The 16,641-nt window shown below is 39.7% G+C and overlaps 1 protein-coding gene across 1 annotated transcript in view; it reads right to left on the bottom strand.

Moving 5' to 3' along the window:
* Positions 1-4,471: 4,471 nt before the first annotated feature.
* The window catches only part of LOC131693672 (uncharacterized), a 123,538-nt gene continuing 111,368 nt past the window's right edge, over positions 4,472-16,641 (bottom strand). Inside the window, exons 5-12 of the mRNA XM_058981711.1 lie at positions 7,546-8,282; positions 7,321-7,482; positions 7,061-7,264; positions 6,737-6,995; positions 6,404-6,673; positions 6,013-6,343; positions 5,588-5,947; positions 4,472-5,510 (exon numbers count right to left, since the gene is read on the bottom strand). Of these exons, the coding sequence (XP_058837694.1) occupies positions 5,263-5,510; positions 5,588-5,947; positions 6,013-6,343; positions 6,404-6,673; positions 6,737-6,995; positions 7,061-7,264; positions 7,321-7,482; positions 7,546-8,282 (2,571 nt within the window). The 3' untranslated portion in view covers positions 4,472-5,262. The remainder of the gene's footprint in view (positions 5,511-5,587; positions 5,948-6,012; positions 6,344-6,403; positions 6,674-6,736; positions 6,996-7,060; positions 7,265-7,320; positions 7,483-7,545; positions 8,283-16,641) is intronic.

Below are 16,641 nucleotides of genomic sequence, written 5' to 3'. Positions count from 1 at the left end.
TAACTATCTTCAATCGATTACCTAGATTTTTTTTACATATGAATTGCTACTTTTGAAAAGCTGCATTCAGCCTCTTTCCGAGAAGCACAGCCAGGTTTAACCTCCCACTTGAGTTATGGTAAGAATTGGGGTAAAATGGGTACATACGTTTCCTGCGGTCATTCAAGTATGTTCAATCGATTCCCTGGACTGTTTTACGTAAGAAAAACTACTTTAGTGAGCCGCTTTCAGCCTCTTTTTGAAATTATAGGTAATATATAACCACCGACGAAACGACGTGCCACATGGAACAAAAAATGCGTCAAATATTGTCCTAATTGTTTAAATTAAAATACGTTGTTACACAAGCGGCATCTGTATAATGGTTCGCGTGGTAGTCTTCGTCGATAACACAACAGTACGCGAAAACCAAGGTGTATCGACGTTGTACCAGGTATGCTAGAACAAAAAACTTTCTTAACATGTTGAAGATTGTTTTCGCAGATTTGGTTATCCTATGTATGTACTATTTAACAAAACTGTCCGTTACAAGCAAAAAAGTAACAGAATACATGCATTTTTCATGAGTTCTGAATATTATTTCGATGCATATTACCACTACATACGCATCTGAGGGAATTGCACACCTTTTGTAATATCGACATACTTATCGAGAAAATTACCCAGATTCAAACATGGCGGAGCGATCTGTCGCAGTTTGACAGTAGTGATCGCTTCATTTCTAAACAATCGTTATTTTGTATGGGACACTTTTCGAATGCCTCTGTCATGTCGGTTCGTCGGTGGTATAACTTCACACATACATTATATGAAGAATTAGGGTAAAAACAGGTTTACACGTTTCTTGTTCAATCGATTCCCCAGATTTTTTACATAAGAATTACTACTTTACATCAGCCATTTTCAGACCCTTTCTGCACTGAAAAAAATACAAACGTTAATTCTATTTGCTTCAAACCGCTTAAAATTCATATGAAGAAGAAATACTATTGTTATCACGCGCACACATATCTTCTATGTGTCAACTGTATAAACTATGTATGCACACACATAAGTTATATGTGCATATTGTTATAGAATGGGGTTTTATGTGCCTAATAGTTATGAAATGTGAATGTAAGATTAATATTTCTTGTAAATACACACATTAGGTTTATGTGCCAGCAAATAGTGTCTATATGCCTCCGTAAATTGCAAAAATCTATGTGTAAAATCAATAGGCATAACGTTTACTTTTTTTTGAGTGTGGACTCTAGGTCCAACTTTCTACTTGAGTTATGGGTGGAATTGTGGTAAAACGAGTACATACGTTTCAGGCCGTTAGTATTGCTATATTCAAACGATAACCTGGACGTTTCTACATATGAATTACCACTTTTGATATGCCGCATATAGCATTTTACCGAAGACTGCATATCAAGAAGACTGGCAACTCTGTCCAAAATCGGGAGACAGCAACAGCAACGCCACTTGCGGGTAAAGGTGGTACTTCCCATAGTGATGCACACAAACATATATACTTTTACATTAAGCTTCCTACCTTCCTCCAATAGATGCGATGTAACGTGTGTCGCTTCTCGTTTGTATGGGGGAAGAAAAGAGATATCAGTCTTCTTAATATGAAGTCTTCGATTTTACCGAAATATAGAACCAGAATTAACTTCAAACTTTAGTTGCGCGAAGAGTTGGGGTAAAACGGAAACTCATGCTTCGAGAGATAAATCTAATTATCTTCAATCGATTTTTTGGATTTATTTATATAATAAATACTAAGTTAGTTAAACTTAGTTTTTAACTTTCCTCCGAGTTATATATTCAGTTTTAACATAAACTCAAAGGAAAGAGGGAATTGGAGTTAAATGGGTATGATGGCGTATCGTGCGGGTGCGTAACATACCTATAATCAGTGATTGTAATTTTTAATACTACTGTTTACGCCGGGATCTGGCCGATACTCAACTATAGTCAAGTCACAGCCGGGGGGTTCTGAGAACCCACCCGGCGAGGCTTGTGCTCTTTACAGATGCTTCAGGAACTGCTCGATTCCCCCGAGCTTGGGCCAGAGTCTCGTCTGGCGACTCTATACCCTGAGTGAGGGCCGGGATCTCGTCCGGCGGGTGTGTTTGCTGCTATGGCTTCGTTGATGGTGGTGACAAAACCACTTCGTCGTAACTTACTGTGTGTAGTGATGCGATGTGATCAACTTTGTGGTGCAATCCGTACATCCGTGGACGGATTACACGCAAAAAATGGATTTCTCCGGTCCAACCACAAGGAGTGCGTTGAGGAACAGAATCCCACGGAAAGTTGATCCAGGATGGGGTGAGCTGACGGATGACGTGGTAAATTTGGCAAATGTCACTTTCCGGTTGCATGATTTCTGGCGAATACGCGATCATAAATCCATCAAATCGCCCTTTGGTGGGACCAGAAAACACCAACGGTAAAAGGTTGTGCGCATTTTGGCCACCAGAGATCCTTAACGAGCCTAGTGTGCGCGTACGGGGTACGAAACAGCTCTAATTCAGGTAGAGCAAATCCAGTGCAGGCTTATGTAGGTAAGACACGATCACGCGCCGTTTCGATTGATTGTCTGTTGGCGATACATACGATGAACGGCGTTCTGTGCTGCACTAGATGAAGCGGCCGTCGGTTGCCGCGTTTTGATGACGTGGGTTCGTTGGTTTGTGCATCTGATGCCACAAGATGGCTGGTTTCGAGTGCGAATCGGGCTGGTAGTCTTCGTCGTAGGGTGTTCACTAACATGTGATGACGGTAAATGGCTCACAACGGTGCTCGTCTCGAAGAATCGCAGCGAAAGCGGGACGTGTTGTGGCCACGAATCGGTCCTGCTTGGACCTACTGTTACAGCGCGGTCGGTGTGTAACTTTTGAGAATTGGGTTTGCTCGTCAACGGCAAGAAAAAAGGCTACCAGACGCACCGATCTATTCACACACTTGAATGGAACTGCACTCACCCATTTCCGTCGATGATGCGATAGAAAACGCGTCCCACAGCTGGCAGATTTGTTGCATAGCTCTCCAGCTGGCCGCCGATTCTCCAAATCAGCAGCGAAAGTAATCTCGATCCGCGTCTTCGCAGTATTGGAAAATGGGTGCAGTCTCCATTGCATTTTCTCCCACAGACCGGGTAGATCGCGATGGCGCTCGCGAAAACAAAAGCACGATCGTTGCGCGCGTGTTGCAGCGGACCGCTTGGCTTGCGGTAAATGGAGCGCCATCCTGCGGACTTGAGAGTCTATCCGGTTCGAAGGACCATGTTTACGCCGGGATCTGGCCGATACTCAAGCCTGGGAAACAGTGAAACACAGGGCGGACGAACAGCACCAGAAGACGAAAACAAACTTGGCTGGCCCCGCACAGGCCAGCAGAAGGGCGTTCTTTTCCACCTGCTTTGGACAACTTTCAGTCCACACAACACTGAAAGTCTCTTATAACATAACATTTATTTACACTATTTACATATGTTACATTCAAATTTCACTGCTTCTAATATTTCTAAGTCCCGGTCTGTGGGGATCCGGTCGTGCGACGTATGCACGGCGAGCGCGACGCACAGTCAGTTGTGCTGGACTGTGTTGATCGGCGATAAACTTTGTACTGCCGTACTGCCCTGCTGCTCCCACAGGACATGCGACGGCTGAAGAGGAAGATGACCCAGCCGTGTGCGATCATCTGCTCTCGGTGCTGCTACGGCGACGAATTTGCATGGAAACCGTCGGATTGCAAAAAGCATTGTTCATCTCCAGTGGCAATTGGCAGCAATCAGCTGGGTAACGATGATGAGAGCTTGCCTTCGGTTTGCGTGTGCGCCAGCTGATCGAAATTGAAGGATAATTTAATCTGTGCCACCAGGGTGAAAATAAGCGATTTGGCACACTATCTGCGGGTGTCGATTTGGGGGGTCAAAATAATTATCTGGTACGATGTTCACCTCGGCGTGAACAACTACCTTAAAAGTGTTTAATGTCAAAAAGCCAAACTATATCAATGTTATTGTTGTTTTATAAATCGCACCAGTTTTTTTTATTTCGGCTGCTAGATAAAAAAATATTAGCTCCTCTTTTTTCAACGAATTTTAAGGGGAGGGAGATGGCGTAATTTTTTAAAAATACTTTTAATGGTCTATTTAGCTTTAATAAGCCTAGTTGTGTGAACGCGTCTTTACCATGGTGAAAGCTGATAAATGGCTGTGAAAATTTGGGCTAAACAAATGAGACCTCGTTTTGGGTGTTATAATGAGTTAACTTTTCTTATTAATGAATGTGAGATTACTGCTTCGGATAGTATAGTAATGGATTTTTTCTATTAGTGGTAAATAAAACTTTTTAATAGCGCTTTTGAAAATAAGTTTACATTGAAATATTAAATATTCACATAGTACAATCGGAAATAATATACAAATACTAATACAGATCTTCACTAACAAATAAAACAAATGAAAAAAAGACAAATCGCGAATATCGGTACAATATTTTTACTTTTTCAAAAGTAAAATGCTTAGCTCTATAATATATACTTTTTCGCCATAAATTATCTGTTAAATAATGTAAAATAAAAGATACGAATGTTCGTTATAATAATATAATGTCGTAGATGTAATGAATACTAGTAAATGTCTTATAGTCGTACCGCAATAAATCTTAAAATAAAGCTTTTTATCTCGAGTAACTGCAGTTCTAACTCAGCTTTTTAGGTATATTCTTAATAAGGAAATTGGTTCAAAATAATGGCTTCTCGCGGACTTATGTAGATGTAATGCTTTCATTTTTATATTTTCTTTTATTTATAGCGCTTCTCTTCCTTATACAGTATAATATGCTATCTCAGCAGATTTGCTAGTGCTGTTCGGTTTCACAGTATCCCCTAGTTGCAAGCATTCCGTACATGCTAGATTAATGTTCTCATAAATTAGAATTTCAGTTTCACTTAAATGTATTCGGAAAATCAATCAATCAATCAAAGAACTGATTAAAGTGATAATGGTTGATTATTTCTTAGAATATTTTCTGGAGGCTTACATTGTAATTTCAAAGGTACACTCAATACACACAATTGTATCAGATTCATCAATAAAATACCAGGTGCATGAAGCATTGTATTTTCCTAGTGTAGAATATAGTCTATTAAAACATGTCACTTAACGAACAGTATAGCAAATATGTTTGATTTTTTTTACGGATTTGTACAAAACAGATCACTCGAAGGTGAAGGAACAGACAGAACCGTTGTTGTCTATCTTCAAAGATGAACGGTGATCGTGTCGGAGGTGTTAGCGGTGCTGGAAATATGGTTGCTGCTACTAGAGGTTGTAGTTTCACTTTCTGCTGATGGATTTATTTTTTCTTCAGTGGTTTTGTTATGTTCCTGACTGGTGGATGCAACGCTATGTGATTTCCGAAGCTGGGTATGAGTTTTCTGTTGGGGCCAAATCGGATTCTCCAGAACCTCATCGGGACTTAACGAAATATCGGCTATGATGCCACTTTCTGTAATTGCAAAATAAAATTGATTGGTTTATAACAGTTGATATATTTTTTTTAAGTGTTGATGAACAAAAACCTACCCATTGAACATTGGCTCACCAGCGTGGTCGATCGTTGATGTTTCTTAAAGTTGGTCTTCAGAGGTGCTGGAGCGTTGGGGTCTGTAATGCTGAGGGTGAGACGTTTGCAGGTGGTGATACTTGCGGTTGTGCTGTTTCCGCTGGAACTGCTAGTGCTACAGCCGGATGAAACTGCCGAGCTGCTTCCGACACCACTTCCGGTGGTGGCTGTTCCTTCGCAGCCACTCGCTGTCGAGCTGGTCCCGGTGCTTACAACCGAGCTTCCTGACGATGAACTGCTAACCGAAATAATTGATTGGGGTCTTTTTGAACTTTTGGACTCTGGCAGCGTTCCGATGAATGAGTTGCGCAACTTGGGGGCTGTTGAAAGATTGTAAATATCTCGTATCGTTGTTACAAGTTGCAAATATGTCAAGATTACTTACTTTTCCCGAATAACGAAATACTGATGGAACGATCATTGATCTGATCTTGGCTGGGACGGATATCCAGGCACGGTTTACTGCCGATACCCATCGAAGACATCTCGGCAAGACGAACTTCCCGATTCCGTTTCGCCTGCTTCCAGAGCAGCTTGGAAATTTCATCGGTCCAAACATTTTTGATATCTTCGCTCATAGTTTGCAGAGTCCAGGTGTCACCCGGTTTTCGTTTCCGGAACCATATCTCAAATTTGTACGGTGAATCTCCGACGTGAGCTGTCAGTCCGATGTCGGACGTTTTAATGCTGTTCTTGTAGATGTAAATATCTAGATTCTGAAAAGTAATCGGTACCTTTAGCAGTATGCCACCAATTGGAGAATTGTTTTCAGTTACCTTCCGATCAGGAAATCGCCGTGCCTTACTAAACAGAACCAGTTCTTCGAAAAGGAACACTTGCCGTATTGATTTCTTTCCGGCTTTACCTTCCCATACAAGAAACTCGTTCTGTCGTAACAGACGACCTTGTTCCTTCACGTTGACGTCACAATCTCGAAGGGAGTCCATAGCGAGTAAATCATTGCCGTGCCGCAGTTGAAAACGGACCATCTCTTCAGCCTTTTGCAGCTGCTCAAGATCTTCGAGGACCTCCGGGTTGGCGGTATTCTATAAACAAAGGAAAATATACTGTTAAATCGTATTCAAAAACCGTAAACCTAACAATCCAACCTGAGCAGGAGCACAAGCTTTCATCAGCTGCTGCAGCAACAAGGCATACTTTCCCATCCGTTGAACTGGCTTCAGCAGATATGACGCCAGATCCATCTTGTCGTTCAACTCCAGTTGTTTCGCTTTGAAAAAATGAGTTCCATTCTCGCTCATCAGAGAATCACTCTTTGGTTTATTTTTGTTGTACAATGCGTACAGGTAAAACTTGGATTCGTGACGAAGGAACGCACTACCAACCTTCATCGGATGATGTTCGCAACTGTTGGAAAAATCGATTAGTTCACGTCACATGCCCTATCACCTCCCATCGAGACAATCACTTACCTTTCCAACTCGCCTAAAAAGTGCTGCTGATGGAACTCGCATATTCGTTCGATGTTACCGAAGATGACGTTCCGCTGGCCTCGCAAAGCCTGCGGTATGTCTTCGCGTAGAAGTTCTTGCATGTAGTTTTCGATTACGTACTGCAGCGATCGCACGTAGTCGCGTTCTGTTCCAATCATCTCTCGCATGATCAATAGAAGCGTTCTGAAAGCAGAAAACTCAGTTTGATAGTTCGGCTCGAAAGCGAACGATGCACTTACTTTTGCGTCTTCTGGTCAAATATGTTATTCTCCTCGTAATCCAGTTGCAAGTTCGACGCGTGACAATACAGGTGTGCATTTGCCTGTAGCGGTATTTGTAGATCTAGGGACGGTTTTGACATTCCTTCAAAGCAGTCCTCATCTAAATCGTCACCGTTGGTACTGAAATTTGGGAAGTCCATAATTAGTTGCAATGCTTGTGGGTGACGAAATCTGCGCACTTACCATCCATTCTTCGGGTCGTTGAGGCTTTGACACGAACAGGTTCGTTCGAGTTTTTCGTTTCCCTCGCAACGATCACATCCACCGAGTCCTGAATCGGCCATTTTTGACTGTTCTTCTTCGTCATCATCGTGATGATGTCGATGGATGTGAACGTGGTCCGTCTTGCAGCGAGTTCCATTCGATTCGATCAACGCCGATACACATCCAGAAACTGTAGGACGCTGCCCGAATTTTCCCTTCTCCGGCGTACTGGTGGCCGTGATCGTATCATCGGATAAACTTATATCTAAACTGATGTTATCACTGGTACTGGTAGTGTTGGTATCTCTGTTAGTACTACTGGCTTGAAGCAGCTTCCGGCATTGTTCTGTCAACAAGGTAACGTCAATCTTTTCCGCTAGCTTCAGCATCTCCATTTGGACAGCATTGTCCAGGGATTGCGCCTCGATCAGCGAATGCAGTCGAGCGGCTCCTTCGAGACGTTCGCGGGTTCGCTCCAGACGCTCCTTGTGCTGATCGAGGCAATCTTTCAACATTTTTAAGGTGTCTTTGAGGATCTCTAGCTCTGCGGAAGCGTCGTACAGATCCTTCCCCTTGGTAATATGCTTCATCGAGATGAAGTAAAACTTTTCAAATTCCTGACTAATTTCTTTGACACGATTAGCGCTCTCCAGCGTGGATGACTCATTGTAGCTATGCAGGGATTGGCTGCCGTCGTTTCGAATCCACGAGATTACCTGGTGACGAACAGAATATGCGTGAGTTTTCGCGGAGAATAAATGTTTTAATCAGTTGAATTAGCCGCAATCGTTATTGTTGAAGAAGGTATTTACATAATCTGTTGACCATTTCATGAAACCAACCCGTATTAGTACAACTCTAAAGGCTCTTTCTTCGCACTTACGCATGACTTACTGTATGTACGATGTTCATACATTTCATGTCATCTATGCGAACTCGGGCAGTTAATATGTTTATGGCTACTTCATAACTCAAAATACGCACGCAGAATAAATCGTGGTGTTGTACATACTATTCCCACGCTAAAAGTTTTGTTACAATTTTGATGGGAAAAAATCGAAACTGTAGGTTTTATGAGTTATGAATATCCAATACTAAACTACTTCAAAAAAGTATATATAATAGTCTTAATCATACTTGTTTAATCTCATGATATCATTTGAATGATTAAAGTTAAGATTAAAGTTAACCTATTCGGCATTGCTCAATTATATTGCCTGTTGGTTTATATTTGATTAGTTAATTACCCATGTGTAGTGTATTATACATTTTTGGCATATTAGCATTAGCTCGATCACTTTAAAACGGCATTTTATGTGTTGCACTGAGATTGGATTATTTTTGGCAGTTTTTCAGAATTCCTACATGTCGTCTGCACGCTCAAAGTATCAACCTTATCTATGTGGACCGTCGGGCTTATTAGTAGGTTGGTGCTGTGAGTATTTTTTAAAAAAATGTTTGCCATTTTGTCAGAATTCTTTGACGTATACAAATAATAATTTTCAAAATTGTTTGTGTGTTTCAACAAGAATACCTTGCGATCATGTTCTGCATTATGGCGAATAGGCAGTACTATAATAAATCCGAGGAGTAGGCATAGCGAACTTGGTAAGTCGATTGCCTTGTACGCAGCTCATCTGGGTTTGGTTCACGACCTCCGCTTATCGGGCTAAAGATTTACTTAACCAAAAAAAAGAGGGGTGGGTGATGTCAGAGACATAACCACCATGAAGTAGAATGCACTTAGGATTATTTATATTAATATGCATATACACAACGGAATTTTCAAAAAACGAATTTTCAAAATAATTCTTCATCAAAATAATGCTGGTCCTGTCGGCTTTAGCGAAGAATACGTTGGATGCTGTTGACTTCGGCTGTCTTCTTCCCGATTGGCATTTCGGATATGGGTGCGATGCTAACATGACTGGTGTAATTTAAGCCATTTAAATTATTTACATTTAAAAAATATATTAAACTGCTGGATCAATTTAAGAAAGTATTGCTCTATGGTATTTAAAATGCGAAATATTTTTGCGGCTTTCTACATTGATGTTTCTGACGAGTACGAGATCAACTCGATTACGTCGTTCGCTTTTCTAGACGACGGATCTCCGATAACGTTGATTGAGGATTCTAGAATGGATTTCCTTGATGTCGGTGACTAGGCTTATAATCTATATCTGGCCTGGATGGCAAATTTAAGCCGTTCCGAAGAGCAGTACTTTTCACTTGGTAATATGGGAGTGTCCTTACAACGAAACCTAGAGTTCGAAGAAAATTAACGAGCCAGGCGGACTCTGTAAATTATCACACTGCGTGTACGATGTATGATGTACGAAGTACGACGCCTTTGAATTTTGCTGATTGCTACTTCATGGCTGTCCGAAGGCTGGATCTTTTTTTAGAAATTACTGGGCACGGTTGTTCTAGAAACGCCGTTGTTTGGCGACACGTTAGATTTTTCCAATAATTGCGGGGCTCGGACTAAGCCCAGCACCGATTTCTTCTCTTATCCAACTTGTCAAAATTGGGAGGCCGAGCTCAGGACCAACGAAATCAATTACTGCACCTGCCCTGGCCAATTCGTCAGCATAATCATTTCCATAATAATACCGGAATGTCAGGCCACCCAGTGGGTGGCACCCAGACAAGGTAGATAGTGCTGATAATGTTTAGTTCTTCGATTTGGGTTTGGCACACGATCACTAACTGGGACCATGATTTCTGAGTCTGAGCTAAGGGTCTTGATTGCAGCTTGACTATCGGAGCAAAAGTTTATAACTTTGCCTCTGTTGAAGAGCCGATTGTACCACGCACATAATTGCGAAGATTTCTGCATGGAATACAGTACAGTATCTGCCTAGCGAGTGAGTTGACTGGACCGTGATCACTTCTTCCTTCTGCCAACACATAAGGCACAGTATTGGACGTACAATTGTCGTGTAAATTTAAGGCCATCGTAACTCGCGCCGCAAAACAGTAGGAAAAAGTTAGTTTTTCGAGAAAATAGACGATAAAATTAACTAAAATCCCAAAACAAAAAACATACGTCCCTGCAGAATTTATTCAGCTATCATCTGGTTAAAATTTTCCGTGAAAATTCTCCCGATTTTCCGAATGCATTACCTTAGACCGGAAAAACTTTTGCCTTTTTTGCATTTCCACGCTAATATCTTCGAAAATAAAGCGATGACATACTCTTTTTAGTATTTCAGTGTGTTTCTATTTCTCTAAAGCACACATTGGAACTTTAGTTTGATGGAATTTTCCGACTTTTCCATGAAAATTTTACGATTTTCCTAATTTTATTCATAACCTATCTATGCATTGTGCATACGCTCTAATTGATTCAAAAAATATACTGGAGCATTCTACGTAATATTTACATCTAATGTATATTCAGTTTTCACGAAAAGTCTAAGATTTTCATTGGGAAATTCCATATTTTCCATCGATTGCATATCAAATCGTAAACTCCGCGGATGCTTGTTTGTATGCGTATACATGAACCGGCAGTAGATGGAAAACACAAATAATAAACGTTAGTAGGCGTTTGCGTTAGTTTCACAAGTTGCAGCATTTCAGGGATTACATCTTGACTACGATGTTGCGAACAATGAATAACAAATATTTGTTTTCCATTCAAATATCGGTACTTAGTTGATTGTAACATTAATTTCAACATAATTACTGAATTGTGCTGTGCTTTTCATAAATAACATTAGTTTTTTTTCTGAGCTAGAATATGGTTTTGATATTTATGTACAATTGATGAAATTTTTGAAGACAACGTCCTAAACATGAACAAAACTAATTGAAAGAGATCAAATGTGACGTTGTAAAACATTATACTAACATGATAGCATATTTCGACTGGCTAAAAATCCCCTTTAGGAATCCGGAAGAAAATCGTGTGAGTCAGTGAGCTAATTTCATATGCAAGTGATCTACCCAAATTTTCCAAATCTATCATATAAATCACACATTATGAGAAATTCCAGCATCGTCAAAGAGTTGTGAGTTGGTGTGATATTGCGGACATTGATAAAAAAAAACATGTTCATAATTTATTTCACTTTTTGGAAATCAACCAGAATAGGTTGGCAAAGCTGTATTATTGTGCAATATGATGCCACACTATGCCACCATTTTCTTCTGATACAGAACTCCTATCCCTCACCTTCCCGCGATGTCAGTTCCTACATTTTGACAGCGGTTGGGGTTGGAGCCTGACTCAGATTTGTTTCGGATGGAAGCGGCATTAGTGACCACGGTGGGATTTGTGGTCGTATGCTGACAGGGAATGGGAGCAAACGACGCGCGCGGTCTACCCAAGCTAAACTAAGCTAAGCTTTTTGGAAATCAACCACAATAGTTTCTAATGTACACTCGCTAGCCAATAAATAATATAAAACGTTTTTCAGTAAGCATTGCCGTCCTGAGCATAACCAATCAATAGATATTATAAATATTTAGAGGAACTAAGCACGGCGAAGACTGACTATTCATATAACCATTAGATCTTCAATGTCCCAACAATGCTATGTGGCGGTGACACTATACCGACGACCCATAGTGAATTATACTGCCAACGATCGCACATTTGTCCCATTTTCTATGGAATTCTTATCTTTATGGGAGTGATTTGCGATCATGGTTAGTATATGTGTATATAAAATCTATTCTGCTCTACCTAAGTATCAGTGATTTGTAAGTTATGCTACGTAGATTCGCCAACTTTGTTTGAAAAAAGCCATACGATTTTTTTACTGATAGCGTATAAGTACAATACTTCGCATAAAAGGTACCATTTGATATAGCAATTAGATATGTATATGTATTTCAACCTGTGAACATACACTTCGGTGCGCTATGTCCCACTACCGTGCAACAGATCATAGACATCGTGAAAGTATCAATCAGACGTAAAAGCATAAGATTTCCATAGTGAAAAACAACAATCCGAGAAAAACGTTATTCAAGATTTACATTTTCTTTGAGCCAAATGGATGGGACAACCATGGTTTGGTATTTTTTCGATATTTTCTAAACAAACCTGGTAATCTTATTTGTTCATTGTGATTCAGTGGTGATACAGAATACAATCCAACAGATAACTCATTTTCAACAAAAAATTCATATGGGACTCTTATGGTTTTATGGACAGTAAAGCTCAACGCAAAGACACTATGATATAGGCACCGGTGCCGGTTACAGATGGATTCAAAATAGATCATTTACCTACATTCTCTAAATATGATTTTGTAGTATCAAAGGCTGTGATTTTTCATTAGGATTTTAAACCGGTTCTACACTGTATCCAACCCATTTTCGGAATTTTGTTCTGATTCTTATATCGGGGCAGTAGATTGCACTGGTTTTGCACTTTCTAGCAAAAGTGGGAATGAAACGCGTCTAGTGGCTTGCTCTACTGCTAGAAAATGCAACACCAGTGCAATCCACTGCCCCGGGCTTTTTCAATGAAAAACCCCATTAGTAACCTTTTCTTCCGACATAGAATCATATCTGCATTAAATTCGAACATTTCGGAATATGGTTTACCGGACCAGCAGTAACTTATCTTCTGTTCCACCCAGTCTAGGTTATCTATAGATTGCCCTTACCACAAGTCTATGGATACCAAGCAGAATATCTAGTTATAAGAAATGGTTCAGAATGACTGCCAATGTCTGATTGATTTGAATTCAGTTATGTGATGACATCTTCCAAGCAAAAGTTTATGAAGTCTAGGATGTCTTCGATTGATTTATTGTAGTTGTGTATCACAAATAATAGTTAGTACATTATAAATTGTGGTGCACAACTGGATATTGTTTTGCCTTTCTTATATAGAAAGGTTATGCAATCGGTCGGAATTTCGACTTTCTAACCGCGGCCCACAGAGCCGAATCTCTTATACCATTCGACTCAGTTGTTCGAGATCGGTAAAAGTGTGTTTTTTACTTGGTGATAAAGCTTTTATGCCGACCCAGCAAACGTTCGACCATACTACCGATTTCGTCCATCGTGTGTTAGAGCGAGGGACTTTGAACAGAGAAGATAATTCTGAACACTACTCCTCTAAACTCCTGCTAATGCACTTCACATGATTCCAGGTCTAGCTGTTCGCGCTAGATTTCGCTGGTCTCATAACCGCCATAACAGTCCTGCACGGCATGATATTCTACATGCCCTCCTCCCTACGTTGACCAGTTGGATGCCGTGGTCGATCGTGCGATTCCGGTTGAAGGGTGGCTTCCGGTACACTGGTGCCCCGACGACCCTATACTGGTGGTTTGTTGTGTTCGGTGCTACTCGGCGTAGTCCCCGACGGTGGAGCTAGCCTACCTCGGCGGAGAGTTCCTCGACGAAAGAATGTCTCCCGCAACCGTTGACGGACGCGTTATTCTTCTTTCGATGCAGTCCGGCAGAATGCCGAGGTCAGTCCAGCGATTCCGGGTGGAGGATTGCGACCGGTTCACTAGTGCCCCGACGATTCAAGCCGGCGATTCGCTACGGACTACTCGGAATAGTCCCCGACGGTGGATCTTTCCTGCTTCGACGAAGAGTAACAATGTGTGCGTGTATATGTGTGTGTATGTATGTATGTATGTATGTATGTATGCATGTATCAAACAATCTCACCGATTATTCTCAGAGATGGCTGGATTGATTTGCAAATACTTAGTCTCAAATGAAAGGTACAACCTTCCTATCGGTTGCTATTGATTTTTTTTAATTGATCCGACTTCCGGTTCCAGAGTTACGGGTTGAAGAGTACGATCACACAGCAAATTCCCTTATAAACTGGTACCATCATAATGTCCATATGATGCAATACATATTAAAATATGTGCAACATTACTTGGATTTGCGTGTCTAGATCACTAAAGACCCATCGAAGTCGCTTTGACCGCATTGGCCACCTATGACGGTTCTTGATACCCCGGGGAACTTTCCAAGTCTCTAAGTTAATGTCATACCTATTTCTCAGCTAATTATTTACCGATTTTTCCAAACTTGGTCTCAAATGAAAGTTACTACGTTCCAATTGAATTTTGAATTGAAAAGTTACAACGCTGCTATTGAATTTCTAATTGAGCCGACATCCGGTTTCAGAATTACAGGGTGATGAGTACGAACACACAGTAAATCCCGATTTCAACGTATTCGGCGATGGATGTAAATTTTTTCCAAAAGGCGAAAATTTTTCCAATATGTGACCACAACTGCTTGGATTTGTAGTTCTAGGTCACTAACAGTCATTCAAAGCCTCTTTGGCCACATTGGCAACCATCGACGGTTCCAAAAGCCGCAGCGGAAGTATTCAAAGTCAAAATAACAGTTACATCAATTTCTCAGTGATTACCGGACCGATTTGACCAAACTTAATCCCCAATGAACCCCAAAAACTGTTATTAAATTTTATTTCGATCCGAATTCCGGTGGCGGTGTTACGGGTTGTGCAATGTGGTCACAGAGAAAACTCCCATTCAAACCGATAGCGCTATGAATGCAAAAAGGATTTTTTTTCCCTAAAATAGGAGCCAAACATATTGCATTTGTAGTTCTAGGTTACTGACGGCCCATAGAAATCTTGTTGGCCACATCAAGATCCATCCAAAAATATTTAAAATCGTGACCGACCATCTTCGATTCCTACTTTACCCGTTTCACCGACATGGAAGACTGAACATTTTTCACAATTAGAAAGATTTTTTCGACCCAAGAGGAATTTTTTAAAAGGGCGTAGACATTTCTACGTGCCATAATTTCAAAAATGTTTAGTTCGATTACTGTATTTTATACAGCAAAACTTTCTAAGAATGAGCTACAGAGGATGAACATTTCTGTACGAAAAAAATATACACTGAAAAAAATGTTGTGTCATTTTCCACAAAAACAAAAAAATTGCGCTAAAGATTTAAATTGCAAATAAAACTAATTTTTTCTAATTTTTCATTATTGTCATCGAAAACTCAAAGAGAAAAGAAATATTTTGAACGTGATTGTATGATGAAAAACTTATCGCCAAAAATTAACAATAGCTTTATACATGTTTTTTTTTTAATTTCATGCTAATTGACATATACAACTGTAATTTTATTTCAAAATATAATTCTAAATATCGTTTTAAATTATAATGCATTTAACAAAAATCTTCCGAAATGCGATAGTTTTCGAGGTATTTGGAATTTTGTTCCAACAAAAAAGCTAATTCGTGCCTTTTTTAATAGATATTTGCGTTACCCCATCATTAAATGTCAAAAATCTAATGCTTATCGTTTTAAAGACGTAAAAGAAACTTTTTCAGTGTATTTGGACCATGGATAAGCTTTCAAAAAATGTCCTAACTACAACTTTTGACATATTTCCATGATTCATACTATTTGCATTCAAAAATACAATTTTCTTTTTGAATATGATTCTAAACACCATTTTAAATCAAAATGCTCATGACAAAATTTTTCTGAAATGTAGTAGTTCTAGAAATGTTTCAAATTTTGTTTTAACTTCACAATTATTTTATTTCATTGAGACCATTTCGCGTTTGTCCATCAACAACAATAGGTTTTTGAAATGGCCCATAACATTTCCTGTAACTTCTCCTTTGAATTCAAGGCGGTATTGTAACCCATTTGAAAGCTACATGAAAAAAAGCATGATCGTATGATCGAACTATTTAGTTTAATCATCAGATCCTTTAATTGAATAGAATTTTGATTGTTTTCGTATAGCTTTCAAATGGTTTACAATATCGCCTTGATGTCAAAAAGAAAGTTCCAGGAAATGTTATGGGCCTTTTGAAAAACCGATTGTTGTTCATGGAGATACGCGAATAAATTCTGAAAAGGTAGTAATATAACAAAAGAATTGTGTTTTTAAAACAAAATTTAAAATATCTCGAGAACTACTACATCTACATTGCAGAATTTTTTTGTTATTAGCATTTTGATTTAAAATTGCGTTAAGAATCATATTCAAAAAAATGTATTTTTGACTGCAAATAGTAATAATTATGAAAATATGTCAAAAGTTGTTGTAAGAAAAACTTTTTTATTGAAAGCTTCT

Source organism: Topomyia yanbarensis, chromosome 3 (assembly GCF_030247195.1).
Source record: "Topomyia yanbarensis strain Yona2022 chromosome 3, ASM3024719v1, whole genome shotgun sequence".
NCBI classification, from domain to species: Eukaryota; Metazoa; Arthropoda; class Insecta; order Diptera; family Culicidae; genus Topomyia; species Topomyia yanbarensis.
The sequence above is the reverse complement of the archived record's forward strand: the minus strand, read 5'-3'. Positions and strand labels throughout refer to the sequence as shown.